General features: G+C 32.2%; 2 protein-coding genes across 12 annotated transcripts in view; one reads left to right on the top strand and one right to left on the bottom strand.

The window, feature by feature from the left end:
- LOC109538960 overlaps positions 1–26,537 on the bottom strand; it is an 84,142-nt gene that overhangs the window by 9,582 nt on the left and 48,023 nt on the right. For 5 of the 9 annotated variants that reach the window (XM_048664176.1, XM_019906424.2, XM_019906425.2 and 2 more), the window contains 8 exons: positions 18,033–18,100; positions 16,643–16,743; positions 15,962–16,147; positions 14,570–14,681; positions 14,435–14,495; positions 14,248–14,380; positions 10,182–10,368; positions 9,642–9,737 (listed from right to left, as the gene is read on the bottom strand). In XM_048664176.1, coding sequence (XP_048520133.1) covers positions 9,642–9,737; positions 10,182–10,368; positions 14,248–14,380; positions 14,435–14,495; positions 14,570–14,681; positions 15,962–16,147; positions 16,643–16,743; positions 18,033–18,100 — 944 coding nt within the window. Of the gene's footprint in view, positions 1–9,641; positions 9,738–10,181; positions 10,369–14,247; positions 14,381–14,434; positions 14,496–14,569; positions 14,682–15,961; positions 16,148–16,642; positions 16,744–18,032; positions 18,319–21,743; positions 21,925–26,537 lie in introns of those variants that run through there. The other 4 variants (XM_048664175.1, XM_019906428.2, XM_019906423.2 and 1 more) reach the window with 3 other exon arrangements.
- Positions 1–26,537, top strand: part of LOC109538959 (G-protein coupled receptor 161) — a 77,084-nt gene that overhangs the window by 33,819 nt on the left and 16,728 nt on the right. For 2 of the 3 annotated variants that reach the window (XM_048664172.1, XM_019906420.2), the window contains exon 1: positions 21,936–22,253. In XM_048664172.1, the coding sequence (XP_048520129.1) occupies positions 22,158–22,253 (96 nt within the window). In that variant the 5' untranslated portion in view covers positions 21,936–22,157. Of the gene's footprint in view, positions 1–21,935; positions 22,254–26,537 lie in introns of those variants that run through there. The other variant, XM_019906422.2, reaches the window with a different exon arrangement.

Here is a 26,537-nt window from a genome sequence, read left to right as displayed (position 1 = left end):
TCATAAACATTCAACGGACAACGTCGATAACAACTTCTAGAAATTTATTTCCTGGAATATAGTAATCCATTAAGGAATAATTTATTTAACACTAAAACACAGGAGGAAATCGTAAAATATAATCGATATATGGAAAAATTAAGTCATTTATAAATAAATAACTAAACATTTAGAGCAGTTTTTTTATGTTACCAAGAAAAGAATATAATAATTTAGAGCAGTGTCAAGATTTTGATGCTCCTTCACTTTTATTTGATTCGTTTTAATTAATGTATGTGTTAGCAGCAATATTCTGACGATGTGGAAAGTTCGGTTTTTTTCCTAAGTTTTAGTCAGGTAGATTAGAAAACTCAATTTGCGCACCCAAATTTAAAAAATTACTGTTACTTTAATTTTACTGCCGTTTTATAATAGTTTTATAATGTTGCCGATTTATAATAGTTGAGCCAAAATGAGGAAAATAGATTTTTCCTCAAATCTACACTATCGCCTAAAATAAATGCGTAAAATTATGAATTGGGTTCGAACGATTTGTTCAAGATTGACTGATCTTCGACCAGACAATTTTAAATAGAAACTTACTCGCTCCAAAGAGCTTTCGAAGTAGGCATATTTTTGTATTATAAATGTTTTTTAAATGTTATTAGACATATTATAATTTATAGTTTTATAATAAAGTACCTACTAAGATTGTAACTGAACAGGTGTTTTATCGAAAACTGCAGTTGTATATTATTATGAATATCACAAGAAAATTATGCAAAGAAGTGATTAAAATTTAATATAGTTGTGTGATCTCTATCAGCAGACATTGCTAGAATTTCCTCTTCTTTCTAAACTGTAAACTAGAGTTCAAATTATAAATATAATTGGAACATTTAAGCATGCATAAATAATTCGAAACTTTGTCAGATCAATTAATCCCGTTGCGGATTTTTAACCACCTTTGGGTAATTAGCGATTATTACTGCAACTCTACAATACTTAATGGTCCTTATTTCTTCTTATAAAAAGTTGAACACAAATATTTTAAAGAATGCGAGTAGGCAAAATAAACCAAGATTTTACATAGCTAACTTATTATATAAATCTATTTTCGATGTTACTCTATATAACTGACGTATTCTAAATCGGAACATAAAACTGATTCATAACTGCAATATCTGTTTTACATCGAGTTCAAAAAGTCAAAAAAGACTAAATTTATTAAACTTCTTGAATTCCGATAAAATGAAAATTTCAGCTAAATTCGAACGAAATCTGCGTAGCTCATTCATTTTGATGGGAAAATTAGTTAAACAATCCCAGAAATCCCAGAAATGTTCGTACCATCTACGCTTGTTAAAAACATTGCATAAACCGACAGTTGAATAATAAACAATAAGAAGGAAGGGAGAAGAAAGTCGGTGTGTACACACTGGACAAAATTTTGCAATTAAAAATGCTTGATTGATTCAGTTCTATAATAGTTTCAGAGTGATATCAAATAAGACATGTTTAAGACAAAACTAAATATTTTTCAGGTAGAAAGAGCGAGTAAACATTATCAGGCATTGAGAACGATGGCATTTAGCTTACTCATAAGGATTCCCTGTGTTGTCTGAGCACAAAAGCAGTCTTTCAATTTTCATTCCAGTATCCAAATGTGAACAATACCCACAGACATGTAGGTATTGTCATTATCGAATGATAAATAACGTTTAAACTATAGGCTTCTGGAAACCACACCGATAATTAACAACCTTTGACATCCAAATTTCATAACCGCTTCGTGTAATTTACAGGCACAAAGGAAAACAGGAGCTTTAGCCGTTCCGTCCTCCGCTGTTTATCTCGTCGGTACAAAGACCTACCGGATTCATCATTACATACAAACCAGATGTAAATCAGATCGGAACATTCAGTGTGAATGCTCAGTACATTAACTTAACTGTATTGTTCTCACAAATTGTAAAAAATGTTAGTCATACATAAAAGTATTTGGCTGATCATTGGTGTGTTTTTTGGTGCAGGAAAAAGCCCATTAGTTTGACTCATAGCAAGAATGGATGGCGAAATTATTAATATAACATTTTTCTATTAAAACTGAACGCAAGTGAGCGGTGGAATGCTGAACCAACTCCTCTTTCTACTGATAGGAAACAATTGAAAATTATTGAGTTTTAAATCAACAATAAAGAGTAGCGCAGCAATATGAAGTTTAGCGGAGATTTTCTTTAAGTTAGATCACCGGTTAACCTTTTATTAATTTTGTCTTAGTTTAAAGTGGTTTTTATTCAATTGCTGGTTTTCAGCAGTTCCGGTTCAGTATTCAGAGTGCCTTCTGCTGTAAACTTTACTTCAGAGTTTGTATGGTCGCTTGATATTCCCAACATCAACTGAACTTTGATATTAGGTTATACAAAATGCTGTCTTTTATGTGGCGTTCTTATACTGATACTAATCGATACGAAAATATAGTAAAAACCCAAACTTTCAACAGATCAATGTGCAAAACTATGCCATGATAAGCAATCAGTTTTTGCCCACATAATAAATGCACCTGATAGTATATTGTCCGCCACCTTTTTAATAAATTGAATACCTACTATTATCATTAAACTTGTTAATTTCATTATCATCAGTACATTTACCATCAGTTAATTAGTAAATTTAATAACAATTAAGTAAAAATAAATAAATAGAAACCCTTCGGAACATGCCACTACTGAATAATTCCCTATATGCGTTGCGTTCTCATTATCTTGATGCTTCTATAACCGTTGAAATAAAAATAAGCTAAAAGGTGTACTTATTAAAAAGCAATGAATTCAATTATAGCAAATGAATCCTGAAATTACTGTAATACCGCTGACGGCGCTGATTTAGCAGCTTATAGCAATAAGGCATAATTAGATAAGTTGTTTGCGTCCTTGGAGGCAAGACCTTTCGTGGCTCAAAATTAAGTTGCATAACGCCTGCACGTGCAGGACTTCGGTTACGTCAGTAAACCGCTTAGTGACTCCCATCGGTTATCCAGAAAACAAGAATTTCAGTGATAGAAAATTGGATTTTTATAATTCGATTCGACTTTCATTTTTGCACCGTTTTTTCGTTCCAGATAAAACCTATTTTAGTACCACTTTTAATTGTTTAATTTAGTTGGATGTAAATCGTAAGAATTGAAAACAATTTTTACATGCTTTAATTAAATATGTAATGTGTATAGGTAATATGCGGTTGATTTGTAYCATTTGAGAAGAAAGCTATTTGCTGTTTATATACGTATGCAACAATAGAATCCTCCTGAAGGTAATCCATAATGGAATATTCAAAWAAATATATGCAAATAYTGGCAAAACACGAATCAGAATCAACGAATACGAATTGAATATCTCACAGCCACATTTACRAGAATGAAKAAACTTTTCTGCTGCCGAGATATRAACCTTSTAKTAYAAATACGACCGATGCGGTATTATGTACTATYTTWASMYAYAACTGTTRYMTAATSACTMTGATTTGRCASWCTTTCAAATGTCATAATSATGTGTATTACCGCACTAGTGSKTTYTTAAATTTATTGCCGCAMTAGTTTACGGTAAAAAATATGTCGATCATTGTCAAAGTTGCGTCTTAWWATTGCCCATTTTACAATAAGTTCAAGCGCTGATCTAATATCATWWGWACTAATAATCCTTTCTCGCTTGTTAAGTTGAGTATCTTGCGTTCACTGCACCATTTCTGGTACCGATCAAAAGCTTCTTGGTATTTCTGCAGTGTTTTCCCTGGCACAAGATCCGWAACAACATTAAAAGCTTCGTTCTCAATATCAGATAGCAGATCATCGYTTGAACTCATTATWAAACGCGTAATTTTAAGACACAACTTTGCCAATGACTCTGATGACAGACAAATTCTCATTGCCTGGGTTCTATATTCAATTTTATAATGTTATATGATTAATGAAATAATATTCATATCATACGTAAATAACTATTGTTATACTAAAGATAGAAGTATAATAAGGAAGCCTGAACACGAAAAAGCCCAGAGTCATTTGAACTATGTATATGCCGAAAAACGCCAAAAATTCTATAAAGGGAAAGAATAACTATCGTAAAATAATTAAACACAAGCATAAAGCAAAAGAGATTATCATAACAATGAAAGAAAGAAAACTGCTATTATTGGGATATAAAACGAGAGAAACCAAATACCACATGCTACAAGTTTTCATGTAGGAAAAATCCATGGAAAAAAGGTCTAAAGAACGGAGGGAATACTCATGGCTGAAAAACTGTAGGGAATGGTATCGATGTTGTAACAGCGATTTGTTCTGCTATCTCTAAAGTTAGAATCGTCTTGATATTTGCCAACGTTAACTTAAGCACTAGAAAAATATGATACAAAATAAAGATTTTCTAGGGGTTTTGTCGCACTCGTCCATTTCAAAGCATCAGCCATTCATGAGTGTTTTGTGGAATTTATTCCATTTTGAAATTTCGATTCATCTGACTTTCATTTTCGCAATGTTTTCCTGTTTGCAATGTTTGATTTAACAATTACATCGTAAACAGTTTATGTATTATGAACAGTTTGGCAATTAACCAACCTATCAAGTTTCCAGAATGGCCAAACGGAAAGGAATCTTATGCAAAAGTATCATGTTTGCAAATTTTCACTGAAAAATTAAGCTTTAATCGCTCTGTGCTAACTTAGATAGTAAATAAATTAAAACAAATACTTATTTTGAATGCTAAAAAATAATTAGAAATCAAACCTTAACTTTAAATTAATAGAACGATTTACGCGCATATGAAATATTTCATTGTCATCAGCTGGTACCCATATTACCGCATTACTAAGCAGATTGCGCCAAAAATATGTTCTTTAATTATTTACTATTTATACATATATACAATTTTACTTATCATAATTAAATTGTTTTGTTATTGTATTTTTTGCAAGGAACATGATTTTTCTTACAGGATTCGACTAACCTGTGAGTTTTCTATCGAGAACCAGAAAGAAAGCAGAAATGTCTCACTCATCAGTATATGTCATTTGTTTTACCTAATTTGTATCAAATGAATGCCGACGACCCATAAACATCCACTTCGAAAATTGAAGGAAAATAAATTATCTTAATAGCACTATAATACAAGTCGAAAGAAAATTCGTTTTACCGCTTATACATTCCGACTGGCTAATTTGAATGGCTATCGGAGTTTTCGTCGTCGAAATTTTCAGTTACTTGATTACCATTTTTATTGCTTTCTATTTCATCCATTACCTGATTTTTTAATGCTCCAATAAAATAGACGAATCCAGTAAATTCACTTCAAATTTATTTGCTTGCCAAATGTGCTATAATAGCAAAATCTTTTTCGTAGATAAAAGTAGTGAAATTATGTAGACTATTGCGAATACTTAGGTAATTAATTTGAAAATTTAAATTATATTTCCAGATAAATTGGCAGCAAGCACTTTATTAAGTGCTAAATTTTAGAACAAACAGGAAAAAATAAATTCTCTCTCCCACATATTTCAATAAAAGAACAAGTTTGCTAACAAACAATGACAATGGGGCAAGCATTATTAAGAATGAACTAACTAGAAGCTTAGGAGTCCAACCTTTCTACGGAAATAGCAATCTGAACAATAAAGCGAAACAGTGGCAAACATTCTTTGGAAAGCAATTGATATCCATAAAAAAATCTGAATCWGGTGATTTGTTCCCCTGTACCTGAAAAACTACATTTTGCCAAATATATATTTATAAAAAGTATCTGCCAATAACAACTATTGTTCTCCAATTAATTGACTCTTCCCGTTTACACCACAACTAATCATGGTTAAAATATTAATTAAGGAAGCAAAAATGAATATATAATAAAATAACAATAATGCAAAAAAATTTTTTCAGTAAGTAAATTAGTTTGCTTGGCTGTATACATCAAGTTTGTACAACTAATTTTACTCTATTTTTATATTTGAAGCTGTCGTGTCTACCCGACGTTTAAACATGTAAGAAAAATTATGAAACTTGAAGCTACCGAATTGAAATTTTACTAATAAAATGAACGTATGTACATCGAGTAAATGCTCAAACTAGATAAGAATATAAGTCTGTGTGACAATCTCTCTGATGCTAACAAAGGCAAACATGTGGCAGAAATACGTTTAACGTGATATCCTTCTCAACAAATCATTCTCAGTTTTCCGAACTACTCTTATCGAGCTCTTTGAAAGCGCTTAACAAGACAAATAAAATTCTAAGGGTTGTATGTTTCATTGGCGACCATTATTGCGTTTTGTTTAAACAGGCTTGTGAGCAAAGCAAGTTTCTGAATATTGTTCAGAGACAATAAGACTTAAGTGTTCAAACAACACAATAACCAGAAGGTTGCTTTCAAGGCATTTGGTTAAATTATGTTATTTGAGTCTCTGTTGCAAGCAATTTCCGTCAAGGCACGTAGTATTTGATATACGACATACCCAGACATATGATACATAAATCCGGCTTTGAGTAATAATAGAGAAAGAGCATCGTGAACATGAGGGTTTACAATGTCGGCCATTACGGCATCTCCTTTCCTTTATGGCAATAAATTACACAAGCACGTTAAAATTTGATGACACGGTTAAATTGCCCTTGTTTCGAATGATACCGCTAATAACATCTAAAGATAATATTGCAACAACAACAATGTACCGAAATTCCCTGATGAATTAATTAGAACTTTAGTAGGGCTTAGCTGGAATATAAAACCATCCGATACTTAGAACTACTCTAAACATATGTGGGACTTTCCGAAACAGTAATTTGCCAAATACCCTAGAACCAACGCGACAGGCTAGTGTGGGTACGCAGGTGAGCACACCTCTGAAGATGCTAGACAAATGTACCAGAGAAACGTCGAGATAAAAGCCACAAAATTTTGTTGGTTTTTGTGTTCAAGAACTCATTCGCCCTTCCAGTTTAAAGAAAATTAACTATCGTTCTGCATTGAGAATAAGTCCTCGTTAATTCTAAGATCAAAGAAGAACAGTATCGTTCCCATCCTTGTATATTGTGTTGACGAGTGAGGACGCAGATATTTTAGTAGTCACGTTTTGTTAGTTTAGTTAAAGCCGTCTGAAAAATGGTCCATRRTGTGTTTGCGTTCAGAGWCCATAAATTTTTACAATACAGACTTTTTTCTGGCACAATTTCTGGCAGCCTGGACTTCGCGCGAACAACTTTACACTAGAAAACTAGTTTYACTAGATTTCAAGTTCCAATAGATTATTGTGAGTTTGTCCCGAATATATATTTTTTTGCATTCCAGTTGGTTTTCCAAAAGTGGTCAGACTAACAAAATTAATTTGCTAATTGCTTCTTCTTTGATTTTTGGGAATTTAATTCTAAAGTTTTCCAGGTTTTGTTGAACGTTTATTCTATCTTTCATCTTTATTTTGCACGAGATTGAGTCAAAATAATCGTTGAGATCAATAGCAAACTTTTATTGGTTGATTGGTATGATTAAACGCATATCTTGATTGCTTGATGCCTCTACATACCTCCAGACAAGCGACACATGTTCATTATTAATATGCTCAACTTGGCAAAATTAACTAAACAGAATTCACATTAACAACGGAAACAAGAAAATAACGTAACCGTTTTTTGAAAAATTTCACAGTTAACACTTACCAAATAGCACGCAAAAATCACTAGAAATTTGTACACAAACTTCACACGAACTTTAATTCAAAAATAAATGAGTTCAGTTTTCTTTTCCTCTTCAAATTAAATGGTATATAAATTGTGTATCATTAGTAAGTTTCCTACAAGCAACACTTTGTAATTGTTCGGAAAAAATCTGAAGAAAAATCTGATCTTAAACTCAACCGTTCAGATGCAGCGACTTTTAAAGTCTCAAGTGCACTAAAACTAATCACACAACAAAACAACTCATTACTGCTTCCTTTTATGATCATATTCGTCATTTTCGATTGGTTTGTTCGAGAAAAAACTGAAGAAAAGTCTGGTCCAGAATAAATTCAATACCTCAGGTACGGCAGCTTTACAAGTTTGAAGTGCGCCAAAACCTCTCGAATCACTCAACAAAACAGCTCATTACTGCTCCAATTTATCACATTCATATTACTAATTTTCGGTTATCAAAATTCCAACTATGAACTTGGCGACTGTCGAGCAAGGTAACATATTCGACATTGATACATATTTTAAATGTTTTAAATACTTCTTTCATAAAACTTATTTTATCTTTCTAGTTATTTTGCATACAAATAGTTATAAAGTTACAAAAGGTAGCTTCTTTCTACAGCATGCGAACCTCTTGAAGGCGTCTCTGCAAATACTGGATTAAGTATAATTTATCCGAAGGATGCCTAATCTGGTTAACAAAAATCAGAAAATTTCGTTAAAATCATCGTGCTTTAGATTAATTTACATTTTAATAAAAGAATCGTTTGTGTTCAAGTTTGACATTCTGTATATTCAAAACTATTAACTAAAACTTTACGGATGCTACTATGCTGATTTATTTGATCGAATAACACTGTTATAGTGGTCGTATACATTGTATTAATTATTATCTCCCCTAATTCTTCATTACCTGCAAGCTTTATCTCACGTCTTTGTTTTTAAATTTAGCCCCAATTGAAGCAATCTAAAGGTGCTAAATCCGGTAATTTTGGTGACCAGTCAATGGCACCTCTACCAATTTCCAGCGCCAAGGAAAGAATGATTTAATACGTTGGGTGTAATCAATGCTGTTGAAACCCTACATAATCGAACGCTTCTCAAAACTTCCTGTTTGTGTAATAAATAACTCAACGTACGCTTGACCCGTTGAATTGCCATCAACAAAAAAAGATTCGCGTATTTGATTGCAAAATATTCCTGCCCAAACATACAGTTTTTTTAGTTTTGCGTATGAATAACGTTTATCCCGTGGGGATTATCCTAGGACCAATTGCATGTTGTGCCGATTAATTTCTCTGTGCAGTTGAAATGTAACGTTACAGAAACAAGCCCCAAAGGTTAATTGTCTATTTTTATCACACCGTCTCATTATCTCGCAAAATCCGAACTTTTGATCAAAGTCATCCATTTAAGTCCAGATTATTTTCCCATGCCAGTTTATTTATCGCTCTATCGAACGGATATATGGACATTCAAATTTTGGTGTTCTATACGGCGATCGAGCTTTTACAGAGACTGACTGTTGGTACTGAAGCACCATTCTAGACGCCATTAATATCACAATGAGTGCTCGATTTGAATGATTATGAATAAAAATGTTACCAACTTCGTATCGCTTTATTTTACGGTCTCACCCTTACAGTATAAGAATATAAATTCCTTATTTTTAAGATAAAGACATTATGCGATCTAACACTAAACACACTTATTCCAATGAAATTAAATCTGAACAAACAAAAATAAAATACTAACGTGAATCAATCACATCTGATGACAAGACTTCCCTAAAGTCGGTGAAAAGGACTAAATAATTTGAAATATGAGCGCCAATTAGAGCGTCATCAGAAAGAAATCGAACAAAATGTTTCAAATAAGTTAATTATTTTTGCACGAGTCGGAAATATATATAAAAAAGTGGAAATTCCTATTAAGAACTGGGACTTACCTTAAACTCCCTCATGCCTAGAGTTCCATAAACGAGCAGCTGACGTTCGTCTTCAAACAAACTTAAGTCCGATAATCGGCTTAGAGTGGAGAGATCCTGAGAAATAATATTAAAGTTAGATATACTGTATTTTGGGCGAAACTTCAGTAGGTTTTTAGTACAAGCGAAAAGTGCTTCAAAGCGACTTTCTGATTAAAAAATAAAAAATCTGCCTGTCGAAATACATTTAATGGGGTATTTCCGAAAGATCGTACAAACCGTTAGAATATAATACGCATCACGCTAATAAATACTCAAATTTATAATCAGACAATTTAATCTTCCATTATTCCTACTTAAAAAAGTGATTTGGATGAGGTTTCAATTATCCAAAACTTTAAAAAATATGGTTTTACGACTTCAACTTGATTTTAGTGCGTATTTCAACTCAAACTTGCCGTTTCGTGTGTTAATACAATTTTCTTAAATTGTATTTGGTTTCAAGAGAAAGATTGCAAAGACCGTCAATATGTACAAAAGCTAAAAGACAAAATATCCTACCTTAATGTACCCGTTGCCCGATTCAAATAATCCCGTTTCAGTACTAGACAATTTCCCTCTATACAGCACCTCAAATGGTGGCGTTTCGATAGTCCTCAAGTCTTTGGCAACTAAATAATCTTTGGCAGCGCACAGCAGGGTGTCGAACAGACCGTTGGCTTTGGTTAATTGAGATTGGGCCAATTGCCTTAAACAAAAATTAATTTATAGAAATAAATAATCATGACGTTCATCAATTGCAAAGTTATCAAATTTGTTACAATTATAGTGATGATTATTGCTCTTTGAATATAGTTAATTAGAACGTTCAAAGAAAAAATGGCCATATCAATTTAAGCAAGAAGAGGTTCAGTTGCAGCTGATGCAGCTAACAAACTCGTCTAACTGGAATTTATTAAATTAAGCAAATGCTGGTCCCTTTATTATTACTTTCCACTTAATTATTGCTTATCATTGAAACTGGGACTTAATCGTAAAGGTGAATTTATTCACCGAAAGCTAGTCTAATTGCTATATTGATATGTTGAATAAATCCTTTTGGACTTAACAAGAAAGCGCAATAATCCCAGATACACCATCTCCAACCAAAACTAATCCTAAATTCAAATCCCCATTTTGATGCAAATCCATCCAAGTCGATAAATGATACATCGGACTTTCAATCAAGCTTTAGCAACTGAGTATCAGACACTAACGCTGAAATAAGGAAACCTCCCTGTAACATTTAACTGATTCAAAAGCTCTCTATGTAATTGATACGGAACTAGGAACTTCGCTGCGGATTTAAAATTTAATGATTTCAGGTCATTCTATGATGGATTACAATTACAATGGATGATCTTTTATTTCTCTCTGAAATATGTATTACCATTGTTTTTTCAGTTCAATCTGTATATCAGAGTGCTTCAACATTAGGAAGCTGCTATTATTTTAGTCATTAAATCCTCTTCTTTGGGTTGGTGTTATTTTCTCATTTGTTAAAGCGGTTTAGTGCGTTTTTTTCAAGTTGGGCGGTTTAAACCGGGAAATTATCCCGTGATTTACACTGAAAAGGGACTAGCTCAGCCCGTCAAATTCAATTCGAAAACCACAAATATTATTAATATAGTTTTACTTCATTATTTTTTTGCTTTAATGCGGAAATAATTCCTGTCGAATGAAAAATTAATTATTCCCAAATAAACGCGTTTTAAAAAATGTCAAAGGTGTAACTTTTATAATTTATATAATATTTTACGTCAAATATAAATGCCAGTCGATACTTTTTTCCTTAATAGTAGCGCGTTCTATGCAGGTTGATTTACAAGTGTCATCATTCCTTTAATTAATGAAAATTATTTGGAGAGGACAGAAAAATTGTTTTAGAAAAAGTTTTGTTTAGTTCTCGAATATATTAGTTCTAATGATAATGATAAAATGATATTGTCGCCTTAATGATATTTTCAACCAGTTCAATCGCCATTTGTCAAGCAAAACTTCGCAAAATTTCTTTTAAATAATGATTCTATTTTTCGTCATGCAAAAGCTTAAAGGCAACTGTTCATCTAGGTAAGAAAAATTACCTCGTTGGAGTGTTTTTGTAATTAATCTTTAAATTATGCTGCTATTTCAGTCAGAAAAAATCAAAGTTTAAATGTCAAAAGAAACACCAAGTACAAAAAAACCTTTAAATGCACGGGACAGATATTTCTTGATCTGGAAGTTTTGAAGGAAATTCGAAGCAAGGAAAAGTTTGACTAAGGTTTATGTCTACCGTTCTCTCATTTTCGAGAGAAAAATGTCCTTAAAAATGTTAAAGGAAGTTGTGTGCAACCATTCCATCAGGTCCAAACATTAATACTTGCAAAAAAACAAAACTGAGGAAGTGATGTTGAACATTTATATGATGAATTATGGAAAGACATAGGTAAAACTCACGTAATGGGTGTACACATCGAAATCTTGACACTCATATAACTTCCATGCGAAGTTTTTCCCCAGAAAACTTTCCTTTAATATCAAGCTGCGACATAAGATCCAAACTTTCTTGAAAACAACGAAAAATGATGTTGTGAAGTAAAGCTGAGCAGTTTTGTGATAAATTCTGCAGTTGTGATAAAACTCATGTAATGAGAGTACGCAGTGAAATGTACGTACTGACATCATAGCTTCGGAAAGTTAAATTAAAAAATACATTTTACAGCATTCAATTATTTACAACTGAATAAAGTGACTTCATTCAACTGTAAAATTATCTCGCTTTTTTATATTTGCTATTAAGTTGTATCTGCAAATGTGMTGTTGATTTATTTATAAAGCAACCGATTTTTTCTTMATTTTAACGAGAAATAGAAGTTACAATGAAAAACATTGTTGGCAAATKTCTGACTCAGTTTCTTGTGAATATCTCAGTAATATTTTTTTATGTGTCTATTTYCAATCAATCTGTATTMTTGTCTGTTATAYTGYATTAAATTATTCGGATCATTTGATCCCAAGTGACTTTTACAGCAAACYCTTCGTAGRAAAGCAGAMATTTTCAGGATTAAACAAATGCCTAATTTCATAAAGGAATTTTATTTAWTAATAAGCTGYCCGGAACTTAACAGTGGCTAATATTTTATTRCWTTTRTTGGCATATGAAATTTAAACTACGGTTGATAATGATGAACYCAATSCCATTTGGTTTTTTTGTCTACGGGCCGTATTACGTAATTTTCSTCTTAAATTGAATTTATTATATTCCTATCTAYCGAATGGGCCCAGGATTTACACACGGCTCTYATRTATTATTGTTTTGAAAAAAAAAGAAAAGTRCACAWTCAACATCAATTTAACAAATCACATTCATTTTTAGTCAAAATTTGTTWAAAAAAAATTCTAGTGTAGAAACACGGTATTTTCTGGGCAACTTTAATAAATACACCAATAACTAGTAGAAGAAGAATGTCCATTATACAGGGTGTTTGGTAAGTAGATGCATTCCTTGTAGGWGGTGAAAATTACGTGCACTACGTAATTTTCSATATGTTTCTTTAATAGACAATATTCCGAAAACTCTTGGTCTCSGATCTASAGCCTGTTATTATATTAATTAAAGAAATGATATTTTTTAATATTGCGRAAACCCCTTGGAATGGTTTAAKGAAATTTTAYAGACTYWKTTTGMASGTTTTTTTATAGACTCGTAACAGCAATACATGTTTTGTGACAAAAAATGTTATTTTAGCTTCGCCAGTGGCGTAGGCACAGGCACTGTGTCTGTAGATAATKTTATCTAATTTTTCTAAAAATAAATATTATTTTTCAAGTTCCTGTTCAATTTGAAAGAGAAAWGGTGTCTTCGCTTTTTTTCTATAACGCACSGTGTTTGAGTAMAAAAGTGARAATCGATTTATTGCCCAGCGTAATCGGGTTTTTATTTAAGAAGCTGGCTCTGCATTARTTATGGTCACTGATTKAAAAAAATTAATAATTGCTTYTTTTTGCGTTTYWTTTTTGTAATAAAATTGATACMATSTAAGTGTACAATTTTTGTTTTCATAATAAACCCTACTTAATTACAACCTGATTGAGATATGCAGCACATCGATTTTAATTTATTTACTCGAAAACGGGACGTCGCAAAAGMAAAAGTCGAGAGACCTTTTCACTTCCAAATTGAACAGAAATTTGAATCATTAGGTTTACTACTTTAAAAATGAGTGGCSTAACATTTTTCATTTAAAATKATTTACAGTCGYGCCTGTGCCCACGCCACTGAAAAAGCTAGAAACAAAATTTTCATCACAAAACATGTATTGTTGTTAAAAGCCTAAGCCTGTAAAATTTCGTTTAAATATTCCAAGGGGTTTCCSAAATWTWAATCGAAAATTAAAAMAWWWTTTTAATCAAAATTTTATCACCYTGTAGACCGGAAACTAAGCATTTTCGAAAMACGGTATATTAACGAAATATATCCTAAATTACTTGCACTATCACTCCTGCAAGAAATGCATCTACTTACCAAACGCCCTGTATAAATATGAATCAAACAATTATACTGGAAAATACTGATACTGGAAAAATATAACCAATTTCAACTAACCTTAATTTCTCATCTTCATCTGCTAGAGATTCCTGAACGGAGTATTCGACCACCACACCTTTTAGCTGATCTTTCAATATCGTGGTCAAAACCTCCTTCAACTGAGTCCAGATAGTTTTTGCTATGATTTGATCTGCAACAAAGTAGGAATTACTCAAATCACTTATGTTGCAGCTTAGAAACTCACCATCTGTTGGACGCGTGACTTTCGCCTCCACTTTGGTATCTCTATTGATGAAATAACTCACCTGAAACAAAGCTAAATATGATTTTCGAAATTTGCTACTTTTGGAAAAGTGTTTGCCAAAAGAACTAAACCTACCGAAACTTCAGAATTCCAAGTATAATCCACATCATAGTTTTCAGGAACAAACGAGTCTCCCTGAATGAGGAGGCCTACTCTGCCTTTGACTGTCACATCCGTGTACACTACACTAAAAAGAACATAAAAATTTGAACTACAGAGAAGTTGTGTTGATCGTTTGGTCGATAAATGCAATAAAGATGTGAACAAAATCAAATGTATTTTCTGATTAAAACATCGATCCCAGCTAGCATTAATATTGCATTCTCAGAGGAGAGAAGTACCTACAGGCTGTAGTACATAATATTTCATTACTATAAAAGTGATGTTTATATGTAGTGTAAAGGCAACGAAGCCCTGTTCATATCGCCTACATAATAAAATGAATATTAATACAAATTGATCTTAGCTGTACGTTGCCTATAAGAAACAGTAACACAAGTACAAGTAATCAGTAGTAATCAATTTACTGCTGATTGGTCCAAAAACGGACAAACATGAAATGATTAAAATAAAATTCAGAAATTATTATTTGCCCAAAGACTATGACGAAACTCAAACATATTTCTTATGTTTCCAAAATTCTGATTTATTTTCCTGACTGCGTGTACTTGTTATGATTTTCTTACCTTTCCTGGGTCTCAGTCAAAGTGTGAAGTAAAAATTTTTAATATCGTTTATTTCATTACGTTTTGGCAAGACAACAGCGCCTTTATCAGATTTAAAGTTTACACAAACTCATGATTGGTAAAAATCAACGTTCTTTTAGGTCTACGCCTTCTTGAAACCTTAAATTTGTGTCTTTTTCTAGAGAAATTTAAGGTTTCAAGAAGACAAAGGCCTAAAAGATCGTTGATTTTTACCAATCATGAGTTTGTGTAAATTTTAAATCTGATGATGGCGCTGTTGTCTCGCAGAAACGTAATGAAATAAACGACGTTCAAAATTTTTACTTCACACTTTAACTGAGACCCAGCAAAGATCAGAAAAACATAACAAGTTTCCAAAATTGCAACGTTTTAACAACAAAAAATTACCGAAAAAGTAATTCTGCTAACTGATAGTTACTTAATAGCACATAAGATTTAAAAAATAAGCCCTCAATCCTTAACTTATCTTTCAATATAAATCATATTGATAGAAATTTGCGTCAATAATAATCAGTTTAGAGTTGACTGAGAAGAAAACTGACAAAAAAGACATGATTAAAATAAAACACACATAAATTATTATTAACTGAGAACAAAAGCGGAGCATAGTTCTCATGTCTCCAAAAATGCAACGTTTTAACAAAAAATTAAACCAAAAAGTCAGTAATTCTTTTAACTGATTAAGCTACTTAATAGCCCTTAAAATTATAGTGTAGACCCGTATGTCATACCGTTAGAAATTTAATCGAACTGTGCTTACGTGATGGCTCCATTACTTGACACGGGTAGGACGTTCTGAAGAGCAACATTGTTGACTTCATAGTTTCCGCTGACCGGTAAATCATCCAATTTGAAATCGATGTCCAGGCAAAGTTTGCATAGATTGACGCCTAAGTTAATCACTTTAAAGTCCGGCAGCCACTCGAGAGTCAATTTGCTCAGTTCACTGGAAAATTGCAAAGAAGTTCCGGTTACTTGAAGTCGAGCTGATAATGAGAATCTTCGAGTAGAAAATCCAGGATTTTTTGTGTTTTCAGTTGCACTGTCAGCAGATTCTACGTACTTTAATTTCACTCAATTGCACTTAAACTGAGGAATAGGCTCCATTAAAAGTAATATTGTCAACAATGTGCATTTTTTCCACTAATGCAGTGCAGATGAAACCGAGTATGAAATTAAATTTCTCGTGTGATATTTAGTTCCTGCTACAAATTGTAAATTTCTTGCAAAACATCGTTTTTTCTTTAAAACAATAAAAAATCAATTGATGCTGCTGCTATACGCCGATGTATAGCAGCAGTAAAAAATCCATCGCCGAAAAGTCTATTCGGGTAATAGAAAACACTTCAGGATCGTGTAAAAAACATCAAAATTTTCGTCCGCCTTAAAAATAAAGGCAAATAAATAAAAGGGGGTGTCAGCCCTTCGTCATGATACTCACATTTTCGTGTTGTCTAGCGATAACAATATGGTGTCTAAGTTATGGACGGTTTTGATAAAATTTTTTCTTCGGTGATTGCGTGCCATTTCATTGTTGAACGCCTGAAAATAGATTCAATTTCCAAATATAATTAAGATAAGAGATTGAAGAAAATCAAGGATTTACCTACACCAAGCCACAAGGGCAAATAGGTGCAACAATCAGAGCGTTGACATCAGACATACTTGTGTACACATTATGAGAAGTATAAAACCGTTTTTTAGTATTTTATGCATGAGTGTATAAAAGTCAGTTTCAATTAAGTTTTACATGTTCCTACATTTTTTAATAGCGTTTACTCTTCTAGCCTGTCTAGTTTGCGCTTCATTATCGGCAGTATCGAGAGTGATCAAGCATTTCTTTTCGAATGATCAACGAATCATAAATAAACAATGCCATTTAAATTAAGCATTAAGCATTAAGCAACTATGTTTTTGACCAACATGAGTTTGAAGCGTATAATTTGAAAACTTGCTTCGAAAAAGTTTGATATTTTTAAAAAGAATCTAGACTATTCTTTTCATAATCACAACTTTTGGGCTTATATTCTTATATTTAAGACAAACAGACCCACAACCACACCAAACAGAGTATACCGTACAGACACAAACTGGAGATTATTTTGAATTTGAGCGACAAAATGTACTCAAAAACATATCACAGGTATAAAACCTTATTACAGTACCGGTAAAGTAGTTAAAGCTTCAGTGGCTTCGTGACCGTCCGAAGGGTCTCCAAGATGACAAGATTAAAAACCTCCCGATCGGCTGGGAATAATGCAATTCTAATGCGGAAAATTATGTAGAAAAATGTATTATGTAAGTGTTGTCAAATAAAGCAACAGTATAAAAAATAAATTACTCTGTTTTGTATTTGAAACACCATCGTAGTAGCCGCTCTGATTTTTAGGATTTTTTTTTATTTATAAAAGACAACCATGCAGATTTCAAAACTGTACATACAAATTCTCATAACAACCGGAAATGATTCTAAACACTACCGGTTAAAAACTCTTGCTTAAAACTGTGCGAACGTCTATCGATAGATAAGCACTCAAATGCATTAACAATTGCATAACATTTATGCAATAACAATTGTAAAAGGATAAAAATTCAAATATCGGAACAACAGGAGCATATTTTTTAATTAGGGTCAAGTAATTAGAATTAGAAGGAAAGTTAACTAATTTTGCAAATCAGTTACTATACATTACTTGATCTTCCTTTTCATACGTCTGACAATATATTTTGATTTAAGAACATCTTCGCATTATGTATTGTGTGGAATATGAAACCGGTCTTAGGCAATATAGCTTACACGCATAGTATACCTAAAGAATTTTGCTACTTACACTAACAATATTCTCCTGAATATTCGGATTGAACTGCTCGAGGAACGACACATACTCACTGGTTAATTCTGAAACAACCATTTTCAAGTTCAAAACACTTTTAACACATTTTAATAAATAATACTAGGTAATGCAGGGACACGTCATGAAATATTATCTATGGCAAATTTCAAAACAATTCTCGAACTTTTATCGCCAAGTAATGGATTTCCACCTTAACCTACAACGCCACGAATTAGAACAGTAAATTTATAAATTCTCGCTTTCGTTTCCGATAAGTAAAAGTGTGCCACATGGAACGATGAACGATAATACTTAGATAAATACTTTAATTTCAGATAGCGGGTTAATTTTTGAATGATATTGACTTAGATTTTGTTAATGGAATTCAAAAAATATTTTAAACATTTAACTTAAGATACATTTGAAGACATTCTTCCGTGAATTCTCGTAAATGTCGATTTGTATCTGTTTGCTTGCTGTTTCTTTTGTCTGCCCTTTGAGTATAAAATTGTAACTGGCAAAGAACTTTTTCGACTGCTGCCTGTCTAGAGCAGAGATTTAATTGGGCAATACATTATCTAAAACAATTTTTGTTCATCCTCAAACTACCCCCGAAACTTTAATATGAATTATTGAGACGCGCTAGTCTAAAATTCCCAATTTTCATCCATAATTTCAAGACAGTCGGTATGAGTTATGATTAAGGGAAAACTTTTACGATAATTATACTCACAGTTTCTTGATAAAGTATGTAAAAGGCGCAAGCCGTTACAGTTTGGATGCGAGAAATTCTTACAAGTGATAGTATAGCTTGCAGCAATTTAAATTAGATTAATATCTGTAGGCTTCGGTGAAATTAAATTAATTTGCCGGTAGTTTAAGGCTCATTTCCTGTTCACTTTGGCAGAATATTTGAGGTGGCAAAACTGGAATAATAGTTATGGAAAATACAGGTCAACAATAGATTAAATATTGATTTTCTAAGGATGTTTAGTTGTTATTAGTCAAATAATTAACGGTAGAATTAAGCACAAGAAAATAACAATAAGAACAAAGTAGGTAAATAAAAATTGAAAAAGAACTTGTAAAAGTGGTAAGGAGAAGTTGAAATAACTGTATCACGATCAAAGTAAAACATTTTAAGTTTTAAACCGTTTCAAATGAGTTACTCTAGAACAGAGAATTCTGGAAAATGTTTTGTCAATTTCTTGATGTGGACCACAAAAAATAGCCAATTTCTTCTTCAATTAGTATACTTCAGTAGTAACGCAAACTATACATTTCCTTGAATTAAACAGAGCCTAATTATTTTAATCGTTGAAATTCTATGCAGGGTGATTCAAAACTTATGGCATTCCTTTTAAGATATTACTTGGACTTTCTTGAAGAGTCAAGGAAAATATACGCTTTATCTATCTGACGATATTTATTCAGGATGTTAACTCTTGAAGATGCAATTTCAAGATTATATTGCATTATATGCATTTGCTGTAACCGGCATTTTTTGAGACAGATTTAAAATGTTGTTTTCAACGGTCCTTTTCAAAATTGCAATTGTATAACAATGGATCATCGGTCATTGTTTAGAAGATGCTTTAAAATAAATTTGAGCAACAAATCACTACTTGTGATTCTTTCACGGCGATTAAGATATCGAAATAAAAATCTGTGACTAACCTAAAAAAAATTGATCTGAACGTGCTTTTAAAGAGCGACATATATTTTCACTGCTATCGCTATAGTGAATTGAGTTCTTCGTGGCCCGACGAAAGAACGAAACCAAATAAAATTATTTCATTTGTTAATGAGTTGCAGCTTGCACTGGTGAGTTCCCATGAGTCAGGATCATTTTCATCATTTTTATTATCTACTTCAGTATGCATCATTTAATCGCTATATTCTGATTGTGTTTCAATAACCTGTTTGTGTAATTTTTTTTGTTTCTGTTTTATTCATTTTGGAACTGAAATTGTTTATTAGCTTTTGTGCTAAACGACGGAAAACTATTTTGTTGTGAAGTTTATTTTCTGCATTAGATGTTAATTTTGCAAAATTTATGTAAAGCAAAATTATCTTACAAAACAAATAGGTCGAATTTGAAACGGCACATGGAATGCAAACACCCCACAAAATCAGTAAATTCAGAGAAATTTCGCGAAGAAACTGAGGGAAGTTTTATTAGGGGAAAATGTAATAAAATTGAAAGAAAAAAATCACTTATCGCCCATTATTTACTTCTTTTATTTTTTAAATTTATTTAGTTATTACGGTTACAGTAAGCGTAATTTAAAATTGCTGGTCTATTTTCTTTCGGTATCAAATATTGTTAATGTTAAAGTGTTTTTTCAGATCGGAAAATAAAATCAAATAAGCTATATTTGCTCACATACAATTGAGAGCTACAAACACTAAATGAAATCACATTTACAGTAATAAGCGGATTAAGTAATAAGCATTTATCAAGAACTTCTACGAAAGAACTTTCCATCAGCCATATTGAAGATGCCCCAACTCCAAAAAATGTCCTTTAACATAAAACTATGCCATCAGATCTAACTATTAATAATTGAAAACTGGATCATTGGAAACGGAATAAAATTAAAATCAGTGCTGGGACGGTATGTGAAAAATGATCAATAAAGCTGAACAATTGAAATACTGGCATCTCAAATTTGCAAAATTGAGTTATTCTGAGTAACTCAAGTGGCGATTGCACCAGTTCCATCAGTAAAACTGTCATATTTTTCTGTTCTTTTTAGTTTCACCTCCGGAGAATTACACATATAAAAACCCATTATCGTCACATTAATGGGAATCTGCGTATCAAAAACACTGTTACGAAATTTATAATTTCGTTTTTTTATAAATACGTATCTTAGTTCTTAGTGAAAATTGCGTTTTTTTCTTTTTCAAAACTGAGTTTCATTTAAACTAACTGTTGGCTACAGAGTTGTCCAACAGGTGCGTTTCTTTGTTTCTCCATACCTTACCCAAGATTTTACGAAGGCAGTGTCTACCACTTAGCATAAAATATGAAAGAAGAAAATTGAAAATAGTTTTCCATGCTGTATGTCTTACTTAAATCCTGCTATAAAGCACTAGTTACTGGGCTAGAAAATATTATCGGAACCAGCAAATTTCAATATTTATGATATCCAGATTTATTCGACTGAATATTATTTCTCTTTGTAAAATAACAGCTCAAAGTGGCACAGTATGATTTTAAATCGACTCATACATATATTCGTTCCCCTCAATTTTGGATAATTCCCCACATTGGCTGAAATGGATTCATTTCACGCGCATTCATACACATTTGATACGCATTGTGATAAATCTATATTATTCAAGTGGAAAAGTGTCAAAGTGTAATAAATTTTCTATTTTATTACTCAAATGTTCAGAATAAATAAAACATATGCCATGCTGGAATAACTACAGTTCTGGTGTAGCTGCAAAATAAATACTTCTGTTGGTTTAAAAAGGCAATTAATCATCAGAAATAAATTTACAAAAGTAAAAGTTAATTACTTCTGGATTCAGTTCAGATAAAACTCAATAAAGCCGCAAATGATTCATAAATGCATTATTCAAAAAGCATCCAAACAAGTGCCAAAACAAAAACCCACCAGATATTAAAGCCTCTCAATAAACTTTAAAGTTAAATCGAGCGAGCTGCAGTTATTTAAATATTCAATGAGAACGTACCTTCAGATTCAACCCTTCTCCAAAACGTGGAATACATCAACAAAAAAAACAGAACCCTAATCCAGATCAGCATGACGAACTTGATTGGAATATTGCAAGACGTATGTATAAAATGGGATAGTTCCAGGTCAGAGGGTATCAAACTAGTGATAAATATTGCGAGCATCGTTTATTATTATCAAGAATAATGTTTCTAAAAAATATAGTAGTTTTAATTCCTACTTCCTAAAATATTTTGAGGTGTTTTAGTTGCTCAAAACAGTAGGGTTTTAAATTAAATATTCATTTCAGGGGATGTTGAGGGAAAGCAGCCCAAAATCGAGCAAAATGGACGCTCAAAATTCTCGACACGACGCCGTGAGATAAAGCTGATGATGATGGCCGAATTTTAAGAAACGCTGGCGAACTGGAGGGATGACGCTCATCCTTTCGGTGGTCTTGACGATTATCTGCACTATCGGAATTGCTTTTAACGGATATACCGTTCTAGTTATACTATTAACCAGGCAGGTAAGACATTTTAAATTATTCAGCTAAAATGTTGTTTGGATATCATCTCGATGCATTACTTATTGAAATTTAAATGCAGGTTTACGTAGCATTGGTTGTTCTAAAATAGTTTCTCTTTGTATAATTTAGAACAACACGACAATGCTTGGCGGTAAATGACTTCACAATCAGTAAAAAATAACAAATAGAGGCGCTTTCTTATGCAGCACAAACCAACAACAGCTTTCGAGAAATTGTATGCGTGAAAAATATGTGCACTTTGCCGTGGAATTCGTTTTATTAAAAGCGCACCCAACGGAAACATTATTTATTTTTGAGGTTTTCCTCCAGGGATATTTTCATCAGCAGAAATTACGGCTATTAGGATTATTCTCAACTTCAAGGCTACACACGAGGGAATAGTCTGTTGTATTTCCTCGAAAAAAAACTACAAAGTCGTTAGGTAAAATTTGGCAACTTTAAAAATACTCAAATATTTCGCATTAGTTTCCAAACCAGCCAACTTCATCTATCTTAAGTTAAAATGTTTTCAGTGTACCGAGAGTAAGTGGAGCATCGGTAATATAATTTAATTAAATAAACTAATTGATTGCCAAAGCTTAACCGAATGAAAAACTTTTTTGTAACGTTGAAATTGACTAATGGAATTTTTGGATTAACCGACAGTTCCTTTTTTGTACTTTTTTATAAATTCTAGGTCTGACCAAGCACAATGAGCAGTAAATGGAGCTCAAGCTGGCCAACTAAAAATACTGCAAGAAATAATTATCACAATTTTTAACAACAGTTAATAAAAGAAATAATGAAGGGTCTTTTGCGGCAAGCCCTAGTTAGAACAAATTTTCCGTCTCAGCACTTGAATGAGCCTGGAAGACACACGAAGAAGAATGACGGCATAATGAAAGACTGAACTTAGACTAGCCTTAGACTCAGACAAATATACTTCATATTTGTTAATAGGAACTAAAGACATCCGTAACTATTATTCCCACATCACATGTAATGAATATTGTAAATAAAGAACTTCTTTATTAAAACTTCAAATGTAACCAATCAAGCTTTATCACTGGCTATAATGCGAATATTAAGAACACGWACGTACACATTCGAGCCTTTCGATTGCTCAAACTCTTTTGAAATAATAAAGCAGACAAAAGTTTGAAAACGTTCAGTGTTTTTATTCCCTGCTAAATAATKATGGCTGCTTAGTAAGTAAATATTTATCGTTACTTAATGGAGAACGCAACTCGAATTATCCCACACAACTTACGCAAAGTAAGCAAATGGACACATCAATCAACCTACAACAGTTGCTAGTATTGAAAGAAAAATTAAGGTACTAAGCATGTTAAATACGAAAAAACATGGCTATAAACTCCCTTACATTAACGATTACGTAAAACAATGTATTATCTAGTATATCTCGATCTATTATGCGACGATCCATTGTAGCAAATAAATGGATATTATTTTGCCAACAATAGAAAAGCATGAGCCTGAGAATATTGATTGAGCTTAAACGGAAATCCACTGAATTAATTATACAATTCTTGAAAATTAGTCAGAATCTACGTTTGTTTTTTGGATGTACCAGGATGTGCTCTAAAAATTTGCCCACAAATGGTTCAAAATCCTAATATCGGTAAACATATAACATCGTCAATCATTGAGGCACAACTTCAACACTACAAAGAAATTAGATTGATTTGAAATGAGAGATTTAGTTCTTGAAAATAAAACAACTTCATGAATTTACAGTGCATCTGGTCCACAAATGTGTTACTATTTAATTTYCATTGTTAAAATTTAACAAWAACATCATTTTTCTTTTCATGAAATAAATAATCTTCCAATGTTTTTGGTTCATTTGGAAATAYAGATAGATATACAAACGCTTCGGAAAAATCTTGAACAGAAAGTTGACTGCAGAGTGAAAATAATACGATATAAAAAATATAGCTTCCAATAATTGCAGTCCATGGCTCTATTTAAAAAGGAACTTTGGAAATACTGCGGACAAAGCAGCTTCTCAAAAATGTCTGTATATGGAAATAATAAAAGATTGAAATATAAAATATTGTTCAAAACGACATACAATTTGTGGAAAGCTTGGCATTACTTAATATTACACAAAATTAACCCAAATTAGGTGGAGTGATTTAAAATTGCCTGACATTATCTGAAATTAAGAAGATTTGTTTAAGATTTCTACTTATTTGCGTAATAATTTGGAAAATTTCGATTGCTTTTTTATTTTTAATAAAAAATGCTCAACAAAATAAACATTACACAGCCAAATTTACCCTAACTTTGAAACTGGATAAATTGTGAGTGCTGCGACCAATTCTTTTGTTCTTCTTGTTTGTTCTATTTGAGGTGTTGTCTCGTCCAATTCTGTTTCTATCAGTTCGTTTTTTTCCAAAAAAATTTGTTCCTCAGGCGAAGTGTCTCCAGGGTGGCAAAGGAAACAATACAAAATTTCTTAAAGTTTGGCATTCTCCCAATTGAGAAAAAAAAATTTTTTTGGATTTCATTTGGTTCAAAAATAGAATCAATAATGTTAAACAATGACAAAACGACGAACCACAATTACACAATTTAAGAAACAAAGAAAATTGACAGCTTAACTATAAAATAAATAATTAAAAAACAAAAATATATGAATATACATGGAAAGAGCTACCTCAAATTATATGCGAACAAGTCTATAAATATTCATTGTAGTGAATGCATTCCAGGGGCGAGGCACTAATTTTTTTTCGCATTTTATTTCATTTTGCAGGCCAGAACGAAAATGTACATATCAATATATTTCTGTTTCCTCATTTTTTAGTTTTTCCTTCCTCCGCTTGTCCCTTCCTTACTTTCATTTTTTCTAAAATACGCACCGTCGATTGTTGTTCTTCATATTCGATGAATATACATCAGTAATTAGTAATAACAGCCAGTAATTATTTAAGAGCACCATGTGTATTCAATACATGTGGAGAATAACGATCAACCGTGCGTATTTTAATGAAAAAGAAATGAGGAAAGGGAAAAAAGAAGGAACGAAAAAATAAAAATTAGTAAAAAGAAACATATGTATTGATATCTACATTCTTCATACAACATTAGTCCAGTTCGGTCCGTACTGCAGAATAAAATAATAAATGAATATAAATTTAAAAAACAATTATCTCATTGCCCTGGGGATGCATTCAGTAGAATTAATATTCAAATTATTATAAGAATTCAGTCTTTTCCGCGTTTATTTAAGTATTTCTGAGTTGTATTTATTTATTTATAGTTAAGCTAACTGGTAGCTTTTTTCTTCCATAAATTGTGTAACTGTGGTTCGTTGCCTTGTCACTGTTTGATGTGATTGGTTATATTTTTCAACCAGATATTTGTTAATTGCCGATATGGCCTTTGCTTACTGTACTGTTGTTTTGCCCTTTTAGCCCTGAAGAAGACTTCAATAAAGTTGAAAACGTCGGGATATAATTAAAAAGTGACGTAGTTATTAATGTCTCACACTTGGCATCCTTTGGACCTTAACTTTGCCACTGGGACGGATATTAAAGTTCAAAATTCGTTCCGAAAATGACTTGGATAATACATTTCTTCCCCTATCCGAATAAATTGTAAAATTCGATTTCGCCTTCCATTTTCTTTATATACATATACTCCCTTAATGTATCAATTCCAAAAACGGTTTATCCTTTAAAGAACTTTTCATGCTCTTGAAGAAAATAACTACCACAATATAGAAGGATTTCAATATTTGTGTAACGTTTTTTGGAAGCGCTATTTATTTGTAAGGGCTTGTGGCGCTCCCAACTAATCCAGCGCTCACTTTTTGTTCGGGGCTATCGATTTGTCTCTTTGCGGCAACTGAACTATTATTTGCTCGTTTTTATATTTACCCCGATCGATTTTTTTTGTAATACACGTGTTTGGATTAAGCCGGCTTTTAGTTTCCAATAATGCCCCGATATAAATTTAGACCCGAAGCCTAATAATAGTCAGTTTCGAGTAACACGAGCGAAAAAAGTGATCGTAAGTGACTGAAATACCGTCAAATGACCACAAATAAACCCATATCAAGCATTAACATTAAACATTAACCTATTTTCCAGCAGGCATAGAAACAAACATGCAATAATGTTGTCCTTGTATATAAAGCTCAAAGTTCAACAGTCTCATAGGCATAAGTTATAGCGACACTAACAAAATTTTCCCAACCCCAATTTCCAAAGTTAGGCACCAGTTCTATTTGGCGGAAGTTATGCCAAACTTTAC

Source organism: Dendroctonus ponderosae, unplaced genomic scaffold (genome assembly GCF_020466585.1).
Source record: "Dendroctonus ponderosae isolate FM_Combo_2020 unplaced genomic scaffold, Dpon_F_20191213v2 Dpon_F_20191213_2, whole genome shotgun sequence".
NCBI lineage: Eukaryota > Metazoa > Arthropoda > Insecta > Coleoptera > Curculionidae > Dendroctonus > Dendroctonus ponderosae.
Note: the sequence above shows the minus strand (reverse complement) of the source record. Positions and strands in the feature narration are given on the sequence as shown.